Below are 15,984 nucleotides of genomic sequence, written 5' to 3' on the forward strand. Positions count from 1 at the left end.
AATAGCAACAATTTATTTCAGAAGTATTTTTACTTATTTTTAAAGGTCACTGGAACACCTCTTAGAGGTAATATAACGACATTAGCTTTATATTTGTTTTTGTATTATAATGTGCAGTATTTACATTTTTATAATGAATATTTATGCAACGCCAGTTGAGTTGCCAATGAATATAAGAGCTTTTTTTCTACCTATCAAATAATGAAAAGTGGCAAAAAGAACACTGCCGTGTTCTAGTTTGAAAGGTGGGGTTTAACAAAAGTGTTGGTGTTTAGCATTAAATAAAATGGAAAGAAACTCCAAAAGAGACTATCATTTAACTTCTGGGGTTGCAACGCTTCTGGGGTTCATACCTGACCTGATTCAAATCCTACTTGGAGGTGATTACAAATTACCAATGCCGATCAGGCGATCTTCATAACGGTTTACTATTTCTAAAAAAATATTTTAGCAAATGATCAAAAGTTCTGAATTTAAAAAACTCTGTTGTCGAAAATATAGATGGATTATGTTTATAATGTAATAAAACAAATTAAAAAAATAAATAAATGAATGTGCAATTAACACATAAAAACCTTAAATCTAACCTTGTCTAAGCCCTTAACGCGATACAAAAAAATAAACCGAATTTTATTTTGTTTTTTTGAACGAATACGTGCGAGATAATAATCTAACAGAGGGAACAGCTCCCGAATTATTCGTGGTACATGTCTTGACGCACCTATTTATAAGTTCCAGAGAATTGTCAGAACATGAAATTCCGCCGCTAGTCGTAAGCAACGCGCGCCCGGCGACGCGTCTACCCAAATTCCTTGGATAATACAAATTTAATTCTCGTTAAGCAGACGTTCGACACATTTCTATAGAAAATAATGATCAGTTGATTTCTCAGTGCTGTGATCGGTGTTCTGTTGAAGTGCGTAATATTTGTGCTTACAGATAACATACACTTAAACGAAGCAGAGCTGTAAGAAAGCGCTTAGAAACGTTTATGCAACTTGTAAACTAACAGTAAAATGGAATAGATGTTTCTGATAACTAAGTATCTGAATTAAAAATAAATTTATAGAGTAAATGTTCGAGCCAACAGATTGCTTTAATGATAATCACTTGTTAAAGTACTAAAATGCTTCTTAATTTAAAAAAAATGCAAATAAGAAGGCGAAACGTTTATTTGCATTACTTGAAAATATGTTTAACGATGTTATAACTATTATTTTTTGTCAATTATCACTATAAAGTTATGAATTAGTAAAAGCGATTAAAGTATCATACATAGGTACATAATTACATTTTAGACTATTTTCGTAGACTTTTAAAAAATATTTCTCCAATTTCGTTTCTTTTGGAGTTTTTCTCCATTTTATTTAATGCTAAACCCCAAAACTTTTGTTAAATCTTTTAGAAACCTTTGATAAATAATCCGTCATGTACCCTTTTTGGTACTAAGACCTCGTAAGATGAATATAAATCAATAAATTTTATTAAAACTATGTGTAATAGCATATTCATCATATAGTAAGGATAACCGTGCCAACTATTTGCCTAGTCACTACCACGGATAATCTAGCACATATAAAATAAATTGAAGATAATTATATTAACATCGTGTTAAAGACGTGGGAAGTGTTTTGTGACCCTCCAACGCACTTGTAAACCGAGGACACACGTGATATGTGAAAAGTAAAAGTTTTCATAACTTTGCAATGACCCATTTCAACTAATGAGCCGACACCACAGCTCACTTCACAGCAAACCCTTGTCAAAAATTTCAGTAATTAATTTCATACAAGTGTCAAGCTCATAACTCATTTTTTTATGTATTATATTCGTATAATGGTAAACCCATTCATATACACACATCTGAAGATATAAATGATCCAAATACAGCACAACTTTCGAAGTATTTGAACGAGGCGTGTGTTTACGATAAAATAATAACAGTGGCGATTTTTGTTTGCACGTGCTGAAAATAACGTACCAAAGGTTTATGACGGCTGTTGGCTCGTATTAAAGCTTATTGAATGAATGAACGTTATAGTGGATTTTAAAAGATGACCATCGAAATCTTATTCGATGTACACTCGCACGGTACTGGCTTATTTATGTCTCTCTAGTACGTGTGATATCTAGAATCTAGGTCTCGTTATAATTCCAGCAGTATTTCGGTTACAATTGCGAAAGTAAAAGTAAACACAGAAATTATAGTTAGTGAAATCATTTTCGCATATTCTACTCAATTATATTTACACTCTTCCATGAACCCTTTGATAATCGGCTTTCAAAGTTACGAAAATTCATAAGCATTAGAATTTAAAACTAAATTTCTTCACAGACTCCACAATGCCTATCGGCAACGTAAGTAGGGATACTTCAGCCCCTAAACGGGAGACGTTTAGGCCTCCATGGGTGAAAGAAAAGGACACAGAGGCGCCACCTCCCTGGACCCAGAGGAAACTGAAGCCAGTAGAAAGTGTATCGAAACCTGCTGAAGCAGCTGAAGCACCGGTTGCAAAGCCCTTGAAACGTAAGGCTTTTCAAATTCTTTATGGTTTTAATGTTCGTACTCTCTTTCTGTATCTGTCTTTACATTATCATTCGCATGTTTTTCTTCTTCTTGACTTCTAAACTTTTTTTAGTGATCAAAGTATGTAAATTCAGGGTGTTGTATATATAATAAAAATGTGTATAAGTAGTGCTAATGTCTAATTTGTCAACACACGATGATGTATTTTCATAAGTAACCTTGAATGTTTTGTGATAACATAAATCACGGAAATAAATAATAACTAGAATTTGTGTACACAATTCTTAATACAATTATACAATAAATGAGCTTTCGTATTCAAATTTTGACTTATACGTTCATATAAATCCTGCTTATAAGGATATAAGTAAATAGGCTTTCAGTATTTCTAGTATATTTCGAAACTTCATCAACATTTTCGTATTTCACCGTCTTTTTTCTTAATTATTAAAGATTAGTTTGAAGCATTGCTTCTTCACATTATTAATTAGTATACTGCTCTTCAGTCGGTCCATCATTGCTGACGATCATGACTCAGCTTAAAAGCTTCGATGACCTCCTGTCACCAACACCCACTCCTCAGGGTCCAGACGATGGATCACATTTATTGGCATCTCCAGCTTTTCCAAAACGCGGTGAGAACTACTGGGATTCATCCCAAGGGTAGTTTGACGTGGATGTGTGCATGGTACTGTGATTCTTCGTAGTTTCTTGATAATTGGGAAATGAGATATAGCTATGACATAATAAGAGACAAAACATAGTTGATACAGGAACTTGAAAACCTCTATAGTTGTCTTTTTTTTTAGTTCCATGACCTTGTTTACAATATCACATTTTCGAGTACGTTCCAAAATATTCCAATAATAAACTCTCGAATCATTTTTTTTCAGAATATTTTTATTTAGTACTTTATATTTGAATGTGATTGTGTTATAAGGCCTACGTAGTAGATATACCTGTAAGTGTAAGACTATGTATTTGTGCTTCATGAATGACTCTACTCTAGTCTTTTGTAGATCGTCCGTTTTCATAACTTCTTCTACAATCTTTATGATTATTAAACTTTATTAATTTTTCAGCTATTTTTTATTTTAGCTCTGTTGACTGTGCTTCTTTACTGGTAACAATCTAGCTTGGAATTTAGCATTATTTTAAATCTTCTTCTATACATTTCCCTTATTTCAAATGGCATTCACTTCTGTGCTTATTGGGTTAAATAACCAACACCTATCGCTATTTTATTTGTACTTATATTTCTCTAAATTTTAGTTATGTACGTGACCTTAGTTGGGAGATTAAGGAGTTATTTTAGAAAAAAATAGGTAATTGATCATGGTGTACTATTAAATTTTAATACCTACAAAAATTTCGGTTATTAGACTTTGCTTCGCACATAGTGCTTGCAAACAGATCGTCACTATATACACTATATACATACGAGTATTTGCATAACATTTATACTCTTTGATCGAGACACTGAAAAGTGAAATAAAGTAATATACTGGGCTGTATATTACATTAATAATATATTGTGTGATGGTTGATATATTTGCCTACATAGTGACGTCAGCATCTTCGAAACTTTGGCAGGGAGACGTGTTCTAACACTTCGGCTCTCCCAAAGTGTTCACAAGTTTACTAGTCTGGAGATTCGAAGCGCGTGATGCGTTGTGTGTTGGTCTTTGAAAATTATATTGTGAGACTTCTTACAGTTTGTTTTGTGGTTGATTGATACTGGTTGCTTTGTGTTTTACTGTGTGCTGCACAAGTGTTACTGTGACGTCCTTTGTGCAAAGGTACTGAAACTGTTGGATAACAGAACTGTGGTGTAATAAGGTCTTGTTGGAATATTCAAATTGTTCGTATTACAACTGTATGTAAGGAATAATACCAATTATATAAGCAATATCGTCAAAAGCTGTTATAAACTGATTATAGTCTAACAAATACAGCGAGTAGTAAAAACCTTATAAATCGCTATTTTAATTCGCAGCGTTACAGCGTCCAGGAAGTTATCACTCATTTCCTCCGGTTGTTAAATTGATACAAGTCTGTAAACGAAGTCGTAAATTTTTTAATAGATTTTTTTCGATACATTATTAATTTCTGGCCGTGAAATCTTTGATATCTATTACAATAAACCTAACCTATGACGATGCTAATTCATATAAATTTAAATTCAGATATAAAATTATTACGTAGACAATAAGTAACTATATCGCGGCATATTCTACGTATAAACGAATTGGAAACATGTTACCTAATCATTTAGTATATTAGGATATCGGTTGATTTAAAATGCAAAGGAAACTATATTTTATTTCGGTTAAATTTCCCAAATTCTGCTGAATAATGGTAGCGATATTTAGTGGCACAATTTGGTTGCGTGATTCAATAAACGTTGGAGTTGTTAAGAGATATTCCAAGCCAGTCGACGCCAACGAATCGCGATATTTTTAGAGAGGACGGACATTTTACAAAATAAACGGAGATGTTGGGGTTACGCTATGATTTATAAGAGATCCCACTCTAACATCCTACGGAGAATGTTCTCCAGATTTACGTCGTCATTAGCTCTGAATTATTTCAAAATGTTAAGCTTAAAGGATATAAAAATATTGGGAGTGATATGGGAAGTAATCAGAGGCAGATTATAGTATTCATTCTAATCCATTGTAAAGTATTGTTAACAGTGATGTTCTTCAAGTATGTTCAATGCTAAGCTTATAAAAATAACGTTTCTTAAACACTTATAACATGTTTCAAACGATATATAAATTACAGAGCTAAGAGATATATATTGATTTATATAAAAAACATTGGAGGCCCTTGTAAAGATATTTCTTTAATGAATATTTAACGTTATAATCAATTAAATGATTGAAACTATAACACTTGTCAGCAACAACATGAAAATAGCGAAGGTCGGCCATCTTGGCAGCAGCCATGTTTATTTACGAACGCGAATGCCATCAAAATGCATAGAGACGTACGACGGGGCGCACGTGTTTCCATCAATTCCTAAACTCCTCGTAAAATAACCAATGAACTATTATTTTTATTCCATGACCAAGGACTAGCTTATAATTCATATACGAAAGACTGAAAATAGGTAACTAATTTTACGACTGAACAAAGCGTGTACCGAATGTTTACATAATGAATTGCAGACATGTTGCTCTGAGTATAAATTATACCTATTTCGTGTTTTTCAACGAATTTTCAAATAGAGATTAGAATAATTTGTAGATCGTGCTTTACAGCGAAATCTGACATACAAAACAATAGAAAAGTAGTCATAAATAAAAACAATAAGCAAAGATGTAGAGACGATTTTAAAATAAATAACAAAAATATAAAATTAGTAGAATAATATGGTTATAGTGTTTTGACTGATGTATTAAGGCGTAATTTACATTGTGTCACTAAAGTTTTGATAATCGTAGTATCTTTGTATAATATAATAATTTTATCGTTATAGCCGCTTTGAAAAAACAAGCTACAATAAAAGAAAAATCTGAAAATGGTGTATCGGAACCTGTAGAAGAAAAGCTTGTAAAACCCTCAGCAGCGAAGCTTGCTGATAAAGCTTCCAAACCAGCTGATGAAAAACCTAGATTCCTTAAAACAGTAAAAACAATTGATAAAGCTAATGATAAAGGAAAGCCAGAAGATAAACCTGTAAACGATAAATTACCCGAAAGACCTATCCTTAAAAGTGTGAGAACAATTGATGATAAATCTAAAGACAAATCAGTAACGATTGTAGACAGAAAACAAGATAAAAATGACGTAGCAAAGAATGATAAGACTCCAAATGGTAAGGTTTCTACAAATTCGTTAACGAAGCCAGCAACAAAGGCAGAGGAAAAGACACCACACAAATCTAAAGTTGAAGACAAAGTTGTAGCTAAGCCTAAAGTAGAGGAAAAAAGTAAGGCTAAGCCGGAAGAAAAGTCGAAACCTGATAGTAAGACTACAATAAAGCCTAAAGTTGAAGAAAAGGTCGTAGAAAAATCTAAAGCAGATTCTAAGTCTACATTGGAAGAAAAATCCAAAATGGCTACTAAACCACCGACTCCGTTGGATAAATCGCCCTCAAAGGTAAGTTATGTAGATATGAAGATGCATATTTATTACAAGGTCCAAGGATCAAATATTTATATAACGTGTATATTTGAAACGATTGTAGAGTTGCAGTATTGGTAGAACCCCTGTTTTATATCGCTCATAGATCTACGGGCGACAGTGACCACTTATCATCAAGTGTACTGTATCCTTACAATGAGTTTTTACGTTTTGACAAATATGACTGTTTTGGTATTTGTTTACGTATTTGCCCATACATTTCCAATCAGTGTCCCTAGCGGAGTGTATTAGAACTATAGTGTCAGTAACGTAACATTAAATGTCTAAATTAACAAAATGGCACTTTATGTTTTGTCTCACTTTTTTTGCGAATATGGGAGGGAGACAAAAAGTGATGAACTTTTTGTCTCCCTCCCACGTCACTTGAGCACTTACTTATTATTAGGTTTACTCAGTGGTGCGCTTTTGACAACTCATTCTACGGAAGCAAACGGAACAAAATAATGGATTGAGTAAACGTAACGTAAAAAAGTGGGATGTTTTGAAAACTCATGGAAAGGGTACTGCACTAGTTTGCTATTTCAATATTATAAAAAAAACTATGTATAAACCCGCATCTTTAGGCACTGGTATTTAGAATACCGAAAATCGTGACTATATTGGTGTAAATATTAACGTTAGATTATAAAACATATCAATGTTACGTAGGTAATAAAATGGAAAAAATATTTTATCCAATTTTATCATAAAAATTAGGCACATTTTCAGCCAAGATCTATAATTGTACTAACATGAGTACCTACTCTATTCTACATCTACATTTGGTATTATAAGTATTTATTAAGATTTTAAATAACCTAGGATGACATATTTATAATATTATATTAACACTTTCTACACGCGTAATTTTCCAATAGATTTTATAGATGATAAGTGACATGCATACATACAAAGATTCGTCACTTAAAGATCTATTTTTTTCATATCTTCAGTTCTGCTTAGGAGCATATTTCATTGTTGAAATTATGTAATATTGACTTGTTTATCTAAAAGACAAAAATGTAACAAATTATACCTTATGATTTCATTTTTAAATATTTTTAGATCGTGTTTGTGCGTGGAACTTCCATTAAACTTCTATTTTTTACAGCTCCCACCACGAAAACCACCTCTACAAAAAGCCCCGTCGAAAGACGATGTCGGTTTGAAGAAATGGAGGGACCCACTCCACGAGCGTGTTAAAGAAAATATAGACAAAACACTAGCAAATGAGATTCCTAAAGGCCATACTCTCACTAAAAATGAAAGCTTAAGAAGTAAGTTTATATATAATTTTTCTTCTTCCAGATGGGAATAAATTATTATTCAAAATTCATTCATCATCCAAAAGTAACGCTTTTCAAAATGACTACATATTTTAATACAAGGCTGAATATGATATCATGGAAAACATTAACGAAAGGTAGAGTTAGGCGACAACTCGTCATGTTTTATAATATATTGAGCGATTTAACGAATCTCTAAAATCTAATAGGTATATAGTTTGTATATAGAACTTATGATCCTTTTAGTGAACTATAATAAAAACAATAGAATAAAAAATAAATGACTTCATCAGAAATCAGAAATCCTAATTAATAGTTCTGCTTCAAGTCAGGAAGTTTGACAGATTATTAACGTCCTAGCTTATACATTAATGTTTGTGTACATTAAGAAATAGATTGGTTTATTCGTTTATTTATATCAAGAGTGCGTACTCTAGAAGTGTAATCATACATCAGGTCCATCCAATATATTTAAAGAACTAGATTCAGTAGGTGTGGGTGTTGGAACAAAAGAATCTCTTACCCATTTGATAACACGTGACACAAACATTGACACACTAGCATTTGTTTTGACTATAATTAGAACACAATACTCGTATGATGCATGCAAATAAATTACGTGTGCTTTAATCAATCAATTCGAATTTGGCAAACATTTCAATGTCCGGTTCACATGATATTACGAAATCTCCGTGATTAGCGAGCAATCTTAAGATTTTAGGGAATATTTCATTTTTTCACGACAATTTTTTAAATTATTGTTGAAATTCAAGAATACGAAATTCCGTATTCTTTTTTTTAAACCGCTTAAAAATTTTGTATCTTAGATAAGATTGTTATTAAGCCTATAAAACTTTTTCTGAAAAATGGACAGCAAACACATGTTGAATTAATCTAAAATAACTGAAAAATGTATGACCACCTATATATTATATTGATTTCATATCACAAAACGTCAAGAAAACTGTCGGTAGTCGTTACATAATTGTGGATTCTTGTATTGAGAGTCTTCAAACACTATATGAAAGTCTATGTTTAACCAGAGGAATGTGTCTTGAAATCTCATTAGAGCTGCGCGAATCCTTTCCTTTTGATCTCTTGTATGCTAGACAAGTTTGTGGTCTAGTCTGAAATAGTCTCGGGTAGTTCCGCATACGACGCGAACGCATCAGGTGCAAATGCACATACCTCGCGAAAAATCATAACATGTTCAAAAATCCAATTTAATACCTATTGTTTTTAGATTTTGGGATCATTGTGAAAAATTACGTTTCTGTGTTTGATTATACAATGTATCAAGGGATCAAGATAATAATTGTGTGGTTCTAATGTTTGAGACTTTGGTAGTGTCGAACTATTTTCTTCGTAACACAATGGATGGGATTAAAGAAAACGGAAACCTATTTAAAGGTCTCGTAATATATCGATTGTTCTATTGATTAAATGCTACTTTTTGAAATTAACTCTCCCTGACAAATTAGCATACTGCTATTTTCATTCTCATAATTTGTAATTACTATAATTTCAGGCTTACTAAAGCCCACCCCACCACCAATGCCTCCTCCTTTGCCGCCTAAAATGCCACCACCACCTGAATTTAAAAAGGAACCATTGGACCCGACAAAGTTGAAGAAAATAGAACAGCTCCGCAGTAGGCCCCGAAGGAGGCCGGACTGGAGTGACATGATGAAGGAGGTAGAACAAGGCAAGAAACTGAAACATGTGGTTTGTAATGACAGGTATGTTTTAAAAAATGTGTTAACACATTAGTCCACATTAAAATTATCCTAAAACCTAGTATACAACAATTGAAAGCCAGAACCAATATCTAAATTTTAATGAAACATTTAGATTTCGTCCTAGCGGCTAAAGGGCCATAACAGTCTGCACAGTAAACCATTGCTGTGCTTTACAATAAAATGATGATATAATAATTTATGTGTATATTTTTGTAGATCAAGTCCTATTATAGCAAAATCGACTGTTGTGAAAAACAAAGATCAATTTATCTTCGAATCAGAAAAACCTAATTCACATAATGAGCTTTTGAAAGAAATCTCCAAAGGTGTAAAGCTAAAGAAAACGAAGACTAACGACAGAAGTAAGCCTAATTTGGAGGGCTTGAGGAAGTTCAGAAGACAAATGACAATTGAGGAGCAAGTCCAAAAATCAATGTCACAGGCCAATTTAGCCGCATCTCCTTCTGGTGTCTCAATACCAGAGGTAATCTAAAGTTTTCTGCAGTTTTATTCTGTTGTGCTAATTAATGAAAAATTGATACTCAAACTGGTATTTGTTAAAACATTATTCCAAACAATTTTATTAAGAACTTTACAGTCACAAATGTTTAAGCCATTTGAATTAGTACTATGAAGCTGATCTAAAACGTTAAGGAGATTTTCTATATTAACGAGTAACATATGACTGCATGGGTAAAACCTTCTTTCAAGTAATAAATAATTTTATAGGCAGTTGCACAAGAAGAAGAGGAGATTGATGAAATGGATGACATTGACAAAGTGAGAGACGACCTTCAGTCCACTAAGCAGCTCCTAGCCATTGAATTGAGGTAAGTTGAAATATTTATTCTTAAAAAGTAATAGAAAAATATTAAAAATATGCTGTGTTGATATTTTCATTTGTTTTAATACATTTCAATTTTTATCTCACAGAAACAAAGAAGCCCAAGAAAGAGAAAATAAGCGACTCCTGACCAGAATACAGAACTTAGAAGCAGAGTTAGCTAGAGAACGTGCTATTATCAAACAGGAGCAACACAAAACCGTCATATCAGTAACTGATGCTTACGACGAAAGACTAGTAAACAATCTAAAAATGGAAGTAGAAAAGGCTAAGGAAACGGCAGATAATTTAGAAAAGAAATATCTAGAAGCAGCTGAGGAAAGAGATGACGCATTAACAGAATTGGAAGAAGTGAAACGAAAAAACGCAGAGCTAGAAAAGAAATTGGAACAAGCTATGTCGGTTAGTATTACTTTCTTTCAAATGACTTGAATTACTTAACTTAAGCTTACATAAGCTTATTAATGCGCATTAACTTAAAATTGCTTATAAGCTAACAGTATTGTTTCTTACTTGCCAATTTACAGAATAAACTAGAGGAACTTTATTCATCAGAAGAGCCTTTATCTTTCTACCAAAAGAGGCAACTTGACTTTGAGAAACAGTGTAGGTTATTGAATATTGATATAAATTCCCCGGAGGCGCAAGAGCTAAAAAACAAGGCTAATGACGCTAACAATAATAACGCTGCTTTTACTAATAATATTGACGACGAGGTAAATGCTTTATAAAATAATTAATTATATGCAAATAATAAACTGTATAATCATTAAGTCTATTTATGAACTTATTACTATTTTTTTATAATTTAATCAAAATAACTTGAAAAGATGTATTCAATATTGTATATCCTAATTAAAACATGTGAAATTAAATATCCACACTAATAAATATGTTGAAATTAAAAGGTAAAATTGCAAATTTCAGGGAATTATGCCTACAACCGCTGGTTCAAGACGGTCCAGTCATGCGATCAAACAGTTATCTGTTACCAAAGATGACAGCTTTGAAGAAGAAGAGGAATCAGAGGAAGAAGAGGTAAGATCTTTATGAAAAAAACAACATATTTATTATTTATTGCTAGCAAAAACACAGACTCAATGCCGTTTTCGTCGATAATCTATTATTTTCCCACTGTCGAGCACGAGCATCTATCAGAATGGGAACGATTAGTCGTTTGTGCCCTGTGCCGCTACACCAAATACACCCAGTATTGGGTCTTGTGGTCTTGATTGGTAGAAATCAATGATAACTTCCGTCGTCTGCAATATAATTTATATAATATAATATAATGTTGATTCTCTAAGAGCTTATAGGTATGAACAGAAAAGGTTAGCATTATTTAGCTATATTTTATGAATAAACAAAATATTCCCATTTCTTTAGAGCAATAAGTATGTTAAGTCTTGTGAGTAATGTAATGTAATATGTAGTACATTTGTGTTCTAAAATATATTTTGATCTTACAGGAAGAGACCGAAGAAAAGAAGCAAAAGCGAATGGAGAAAGAAATTCGAAACATGAGAAACAAGATTAGACATCTGAAAGAGAAACAAGACAATATGAAAAGAGAACGCATGGGCTATAAAATGGCTCTTAAAAATCAACAAGCAGCACTTAAGTAAGAATAATTATTTTTAACATATTTACAGAGCTTTCAATTTAATCAAAGATAGCATTCATTTTATACGAGTAGATTTTTATGTAATAATTAAATCCTCAGTATATTAATAGTAGCTTATTATTACACAGTAAAACAGTAATTACTAATTATGTATTCATTCAATTAACCCTTTTGTACCTATGTAAAGGTATTTTCCAAACCACTAAGTACCTTAAATTTTATTTATAATATTTCAGGGATGCAAAGAAAAAATACAAGGAGCTGAAACGCGAAGTTGACAAGATGGCAGCGATGATGAAGGAAGTCGGTTCAGATGAAGAAGACGAGGAAGAAGAGGAAGAAGACTCCGAGGCTACCAAGAAGAGTGAAACTGAAGAAGAAGAATCTGAAACAGAAACAGAACAAGACACTGAGAGCGAAACTGAGAGTGAAAGTGAACCAGAAGTGAGTACATTTATTATAAATTTAACCATGCTTCTATTGTAGTTTGCGAATTCGGTTTTGAAATTGAAGAGCTACTTGAGAGCCTTCCTGCACCGCCGGGACGATCCTACAGAAGATTATTTATGTGTCAAATGAAATTATAAAAATTTTACAGTATAAAAATAAAATAGACTATTTGGCGAAAATTACACAAAGGTCATGTTTTTTTATAAAAGAGTATGCGGACTCTATGCACACTGTCGCGTAGTATCAGACGATATTTAACTAATACAAATCGATAATCTCTTCATTTCAATTTTTTGTGATAGTATGCAGAACTATGTCTTCACAATAATGACTAATCTTGTGTGTTTGATCAGTTTTCTAAATTTTAAAATATTTTATCCTCCTCTTACAGGACGCACCACTGCCAGATAAAAAGGACAATCTTACGAAGAGACTTAAGCGCCACGAGACCAGAGTCAACGCATTGAAGAAAGGCAACGCCCTTCTCATGGCTAATGTCGACAGACTGAAAGATGACGTCCTCAAGCAGAGAGAGGAATCGATGACACTACAAAAGGAACTGGACTCTTTGATTGAAGATCTTGAATAATTGATTTGATATAAACTAATTTATTATATAAGAGAAATTGTCGACGCAAAACTATAAGTGCGAATGTATCTAGGTTATATTGTTGCTCTATTTATGGGGCAGGGTAATTAATATACATTATATTAATTTAAAAATCATGCTTTCTAGCGCATAAGATTCCCAGAAATCGTTATGGATTCATGTAAAACACTTATTAATACGATTTTTTCCACGCCTCATTTAGTTAATAAATAGTGTACCTACCTACTTACTAAATAATTTAAATAAATAAAATCAAATCTACTTGTATCCCTTTTAAGATAAATTTTAATAAGTACCTTCATCATATTAAATTACTACGCTTTCGTTGGTCATAGAATTAAAATTATTGTTATAAATTCCTTAATATTTAAACGTACCGCATTCACTCGAAACCCATAGGTATTTAAAAATAATAATTATATGACATTTTTTATAAAGAAGAAAGGTTTTTACATAATCCATAAATTTATTTTAAATATAATAAGTATGTAAGTGTACTTTTCTAAAATTAGTGTCATTTTAACTTATAAGTTCAATTTATAGAAAAATAAAGTAAATGGAGCATATCGACGGTCCCTACGTATAAAGCGACATGTCAAAAATTGCAATTTTTTTTATTGCATATACGGCTTTGGATTGTCCAATGTCCATACGCGTATGCCTATATAAGATTTTTCTTTAAATATGATGTATTTTACTAGTTTTACCATTCGTATAAGAGAACAAGTATAACATTTATAGGAAATAGGTGTCGTAAATGCGGATATCTATACTTATCGCTTTGTACGATGTCTTAAAAAGCGCGCCACTCGGATTGAACACGGTCATGTCTAATTTAGCATCACGTCTAAAAATCATATTTTCCGCTATAAATAATAAGTAAGAACACAAAAAAAATGTTATTGTTTTTCTAACCTACAAAAGTAAGAAAATCTGAGTAAGATATCAATACCGTTTTCATGTTGCCTACGTATAAAGTTGTATCTCAGACTTGCCTGGCATACTTTTATTTGCCTTTTCACGTAGAAACAGTCACCTCTCAGTTTTTCTGGTAAATATAAAAAAAATATATATATTTAAATATACTAGTACAAACTTTCGAAAGCTATAACAACATTATAAAAAAAATATCTTAGAATTGTATAGAGAATTATTTCTAGAGTGGTTTGAACATTAATTACGCTCTCCTGTAAACCTTCGTTTTTGACATGTCGCTTTATACGTAGGGACCGTCGATATACATAATATAATTATGGAATTCCAGATACAGACATAGATTAAGTAAAGATTACTCACTCCTAACAAGAAAATGTACCCAGTTTTGTGAATTGAAATAGTTGCGTAAAAAAGTTTTGCCACGTCTCCGTGCTAAAATGTTCCTAAAATATTTGAAATAATTATTTATTTATTATGTAAATTACGCAGTATTAGTTATTTATTCGTAAATTTTCTCTAAAAATGTTTTTATTTGTCAAGAATTCAAAAAAAGAACTTATTAATAAGCCGTTTGTGGCTTCATTCAATTTCAAGGCGGCGAAGTATCTTTACTAATCTATGGATACAGATATTACATTACATAATATATAGAATTTATATTATACCCCCGCGGCAGGGAGGAATCCAGTCATGGATCCCCCGAGGAAAAAAAACTGATCAAATGCAAGTCGGACTCGACGGTTTTTTTTGGGTCATGACCTTTGCGACTATCGCTCTAGAAAGAGCACACTTAGAATGTAATGGATGAATAGAATAGATATTGCGTATTCGTCAATTCGTATCATTTTGTGTGAAAGTCGAGAGCTAGTTCAGCTTGTATTATTGCCGACAACATTTATTATAGTTGTCAACATTTTTATACATATTTTTATGAATATCCTTTTTAACTTATTTTTTTTAAATACTGTACGCATAGATAGGAAGTAAAATACCTAAGTACTGTTTATATTCGCTAAACATATCATTAACTACACAATTTATTAACAAATAAATTATGCTTCCACAATTAAATTTTGCAGACATTTCATGACACTATTTTATGTAAATATTTCGAAACATAATTGTCTCAACTACTAATGAATAAAATTATTCTATAATAATATAAGTAATATTGATAAAGGCACAATAAAAAACTTTTACACGAAATTTGTTTCTTTTTTTCAAAAACTTGAACGAGGATTCTAAAACGTATATTTTTTATTTATGTAAATATTTTAGTTTACTATTTTACTTTCCAAGTCACCATTAACACAGCTAGAGAAGAACTTTGTATAATAAACAAAAGTATTAAAAACATGGTCTTGGGAAGTATCTTTATATATTTTTTGAAATTCTTTATTTCTGAAGCAAATGAAAAGTAATCCTTAACCTAAGGTAGGTTTCAGCGTAATATATGTTACATTTCAAAATTTGCTTAGTTCCTGCTAGAGAATTATTCAAAGTCAATTAAATTATGGATTAAAAGATAATTTCAAATCTAAATGGCGCCATTGTGTAGGTGAGCGGCATCTGTTGCCAGTCCCACCGAATTAATAAACAATGTAGAATTTCCGCTTACTATTTACCACAGACCTATGTGCTATTTACATTGTATTTTATCTTTTTATTTACTCAGAGATATAATCTACCAATGCAAAATATTAGGCAAATCTATAGCTTGCTTGGCCAATAAATTACAATTTTTGGCAGCACAAAATAATATTCTGAGCCCGTCAATGATAACAATTAAAACATAAAAGTGACGCTGTCAAGCTGTCAGAATGACATTACCGCTTAC

General features: G+C 31.9%; 1 protein-coding gene across 2 annotated transcripts; it reads left to right on the plus strand.

Annotated features, from left to right (window-relative positions):
- Positions 1-771: 771 nt before the first annotated feature.
- LOC140746244 (uncharacterized) lies at positions 772-15,078 on the plus strand. Of its 2 annotated transcripts, XM_073078310.1 has the most exons (13): positions 772-916; positions 2,336-2,527; positions 6,012-6,634; positions 7,770-7,935; positions 9,473-9,683; positions 9,900-10,167; positions 10,413-10,513; positions 10,617-10,929; positions 11,055-11,243; positions 11,455-11,565; positions 11,997-12,148; positions 12,388-12,595; positions 12,993-15,078. In XM_073078310.1, exons 2-13 carry the CDS (start codon positions 2,344-2,346, stop codon positions 13,188-13,190), a joined length of 2,724 nt encoding a protein of 907 aa, XP_072934411.1. In that variant the 5' UTR covers positions 772-916; positions 2,336-2,343; the 3' UTR covers positions 13,191-15,078. The 2 variants fall into 2 exon arrangements, with proteins under 2 accessions (XP_072934411.1, XP_072934412.1); XM_073078311.1 differs by lacking the exon at positions 11,055-11,243.
- The last annotated feature ends 906 nt before the right edge of the window (positions 15,079-15,984 follow it).

The sequence above is a fragment of the Epargyreus clarus genome, unplaced genomic scaffold, assembly GCF_041222505.1.
Source record: "Epargyreus clarus isolate Ecla_fem2 unplaced genomic scaffold, WU_Ecla_fem_2.2 ptg000012l, whole genome shotgun sequence".
Classification (NCBI taxonomy): Eukaryota; Metazoa; Arthropoda; class Insecta; order Lepidoptera; family Hesperiidae; genus Epargyreus; species Epargyreus clarus.

Excerpts from the sequence above, each read along its gene's own strand:
- LOC140746244 (XM_073078310.1), top strand. The coding sequence starts at position 2,344 with ATGCCTATCGGCAACGTAAGTAGGGATACTTCAGCCCCTAAACGGGAG. Across the intron at positions 6,635-7,769 it reads TGGATAAATCGCCCTCAAAG|CTCCCACCACGAAAACCACC; the intron begins GTAAGTTATGTA and ends TATTTTTTACAG. Across the intron at positions 10,930-11,054 it reads AATTGGAACAAGCTATGTCG|AATAAACTAGAGGAACTTTA; the intron begins GTTAGTATTACT and ends GCCAATTTACAG.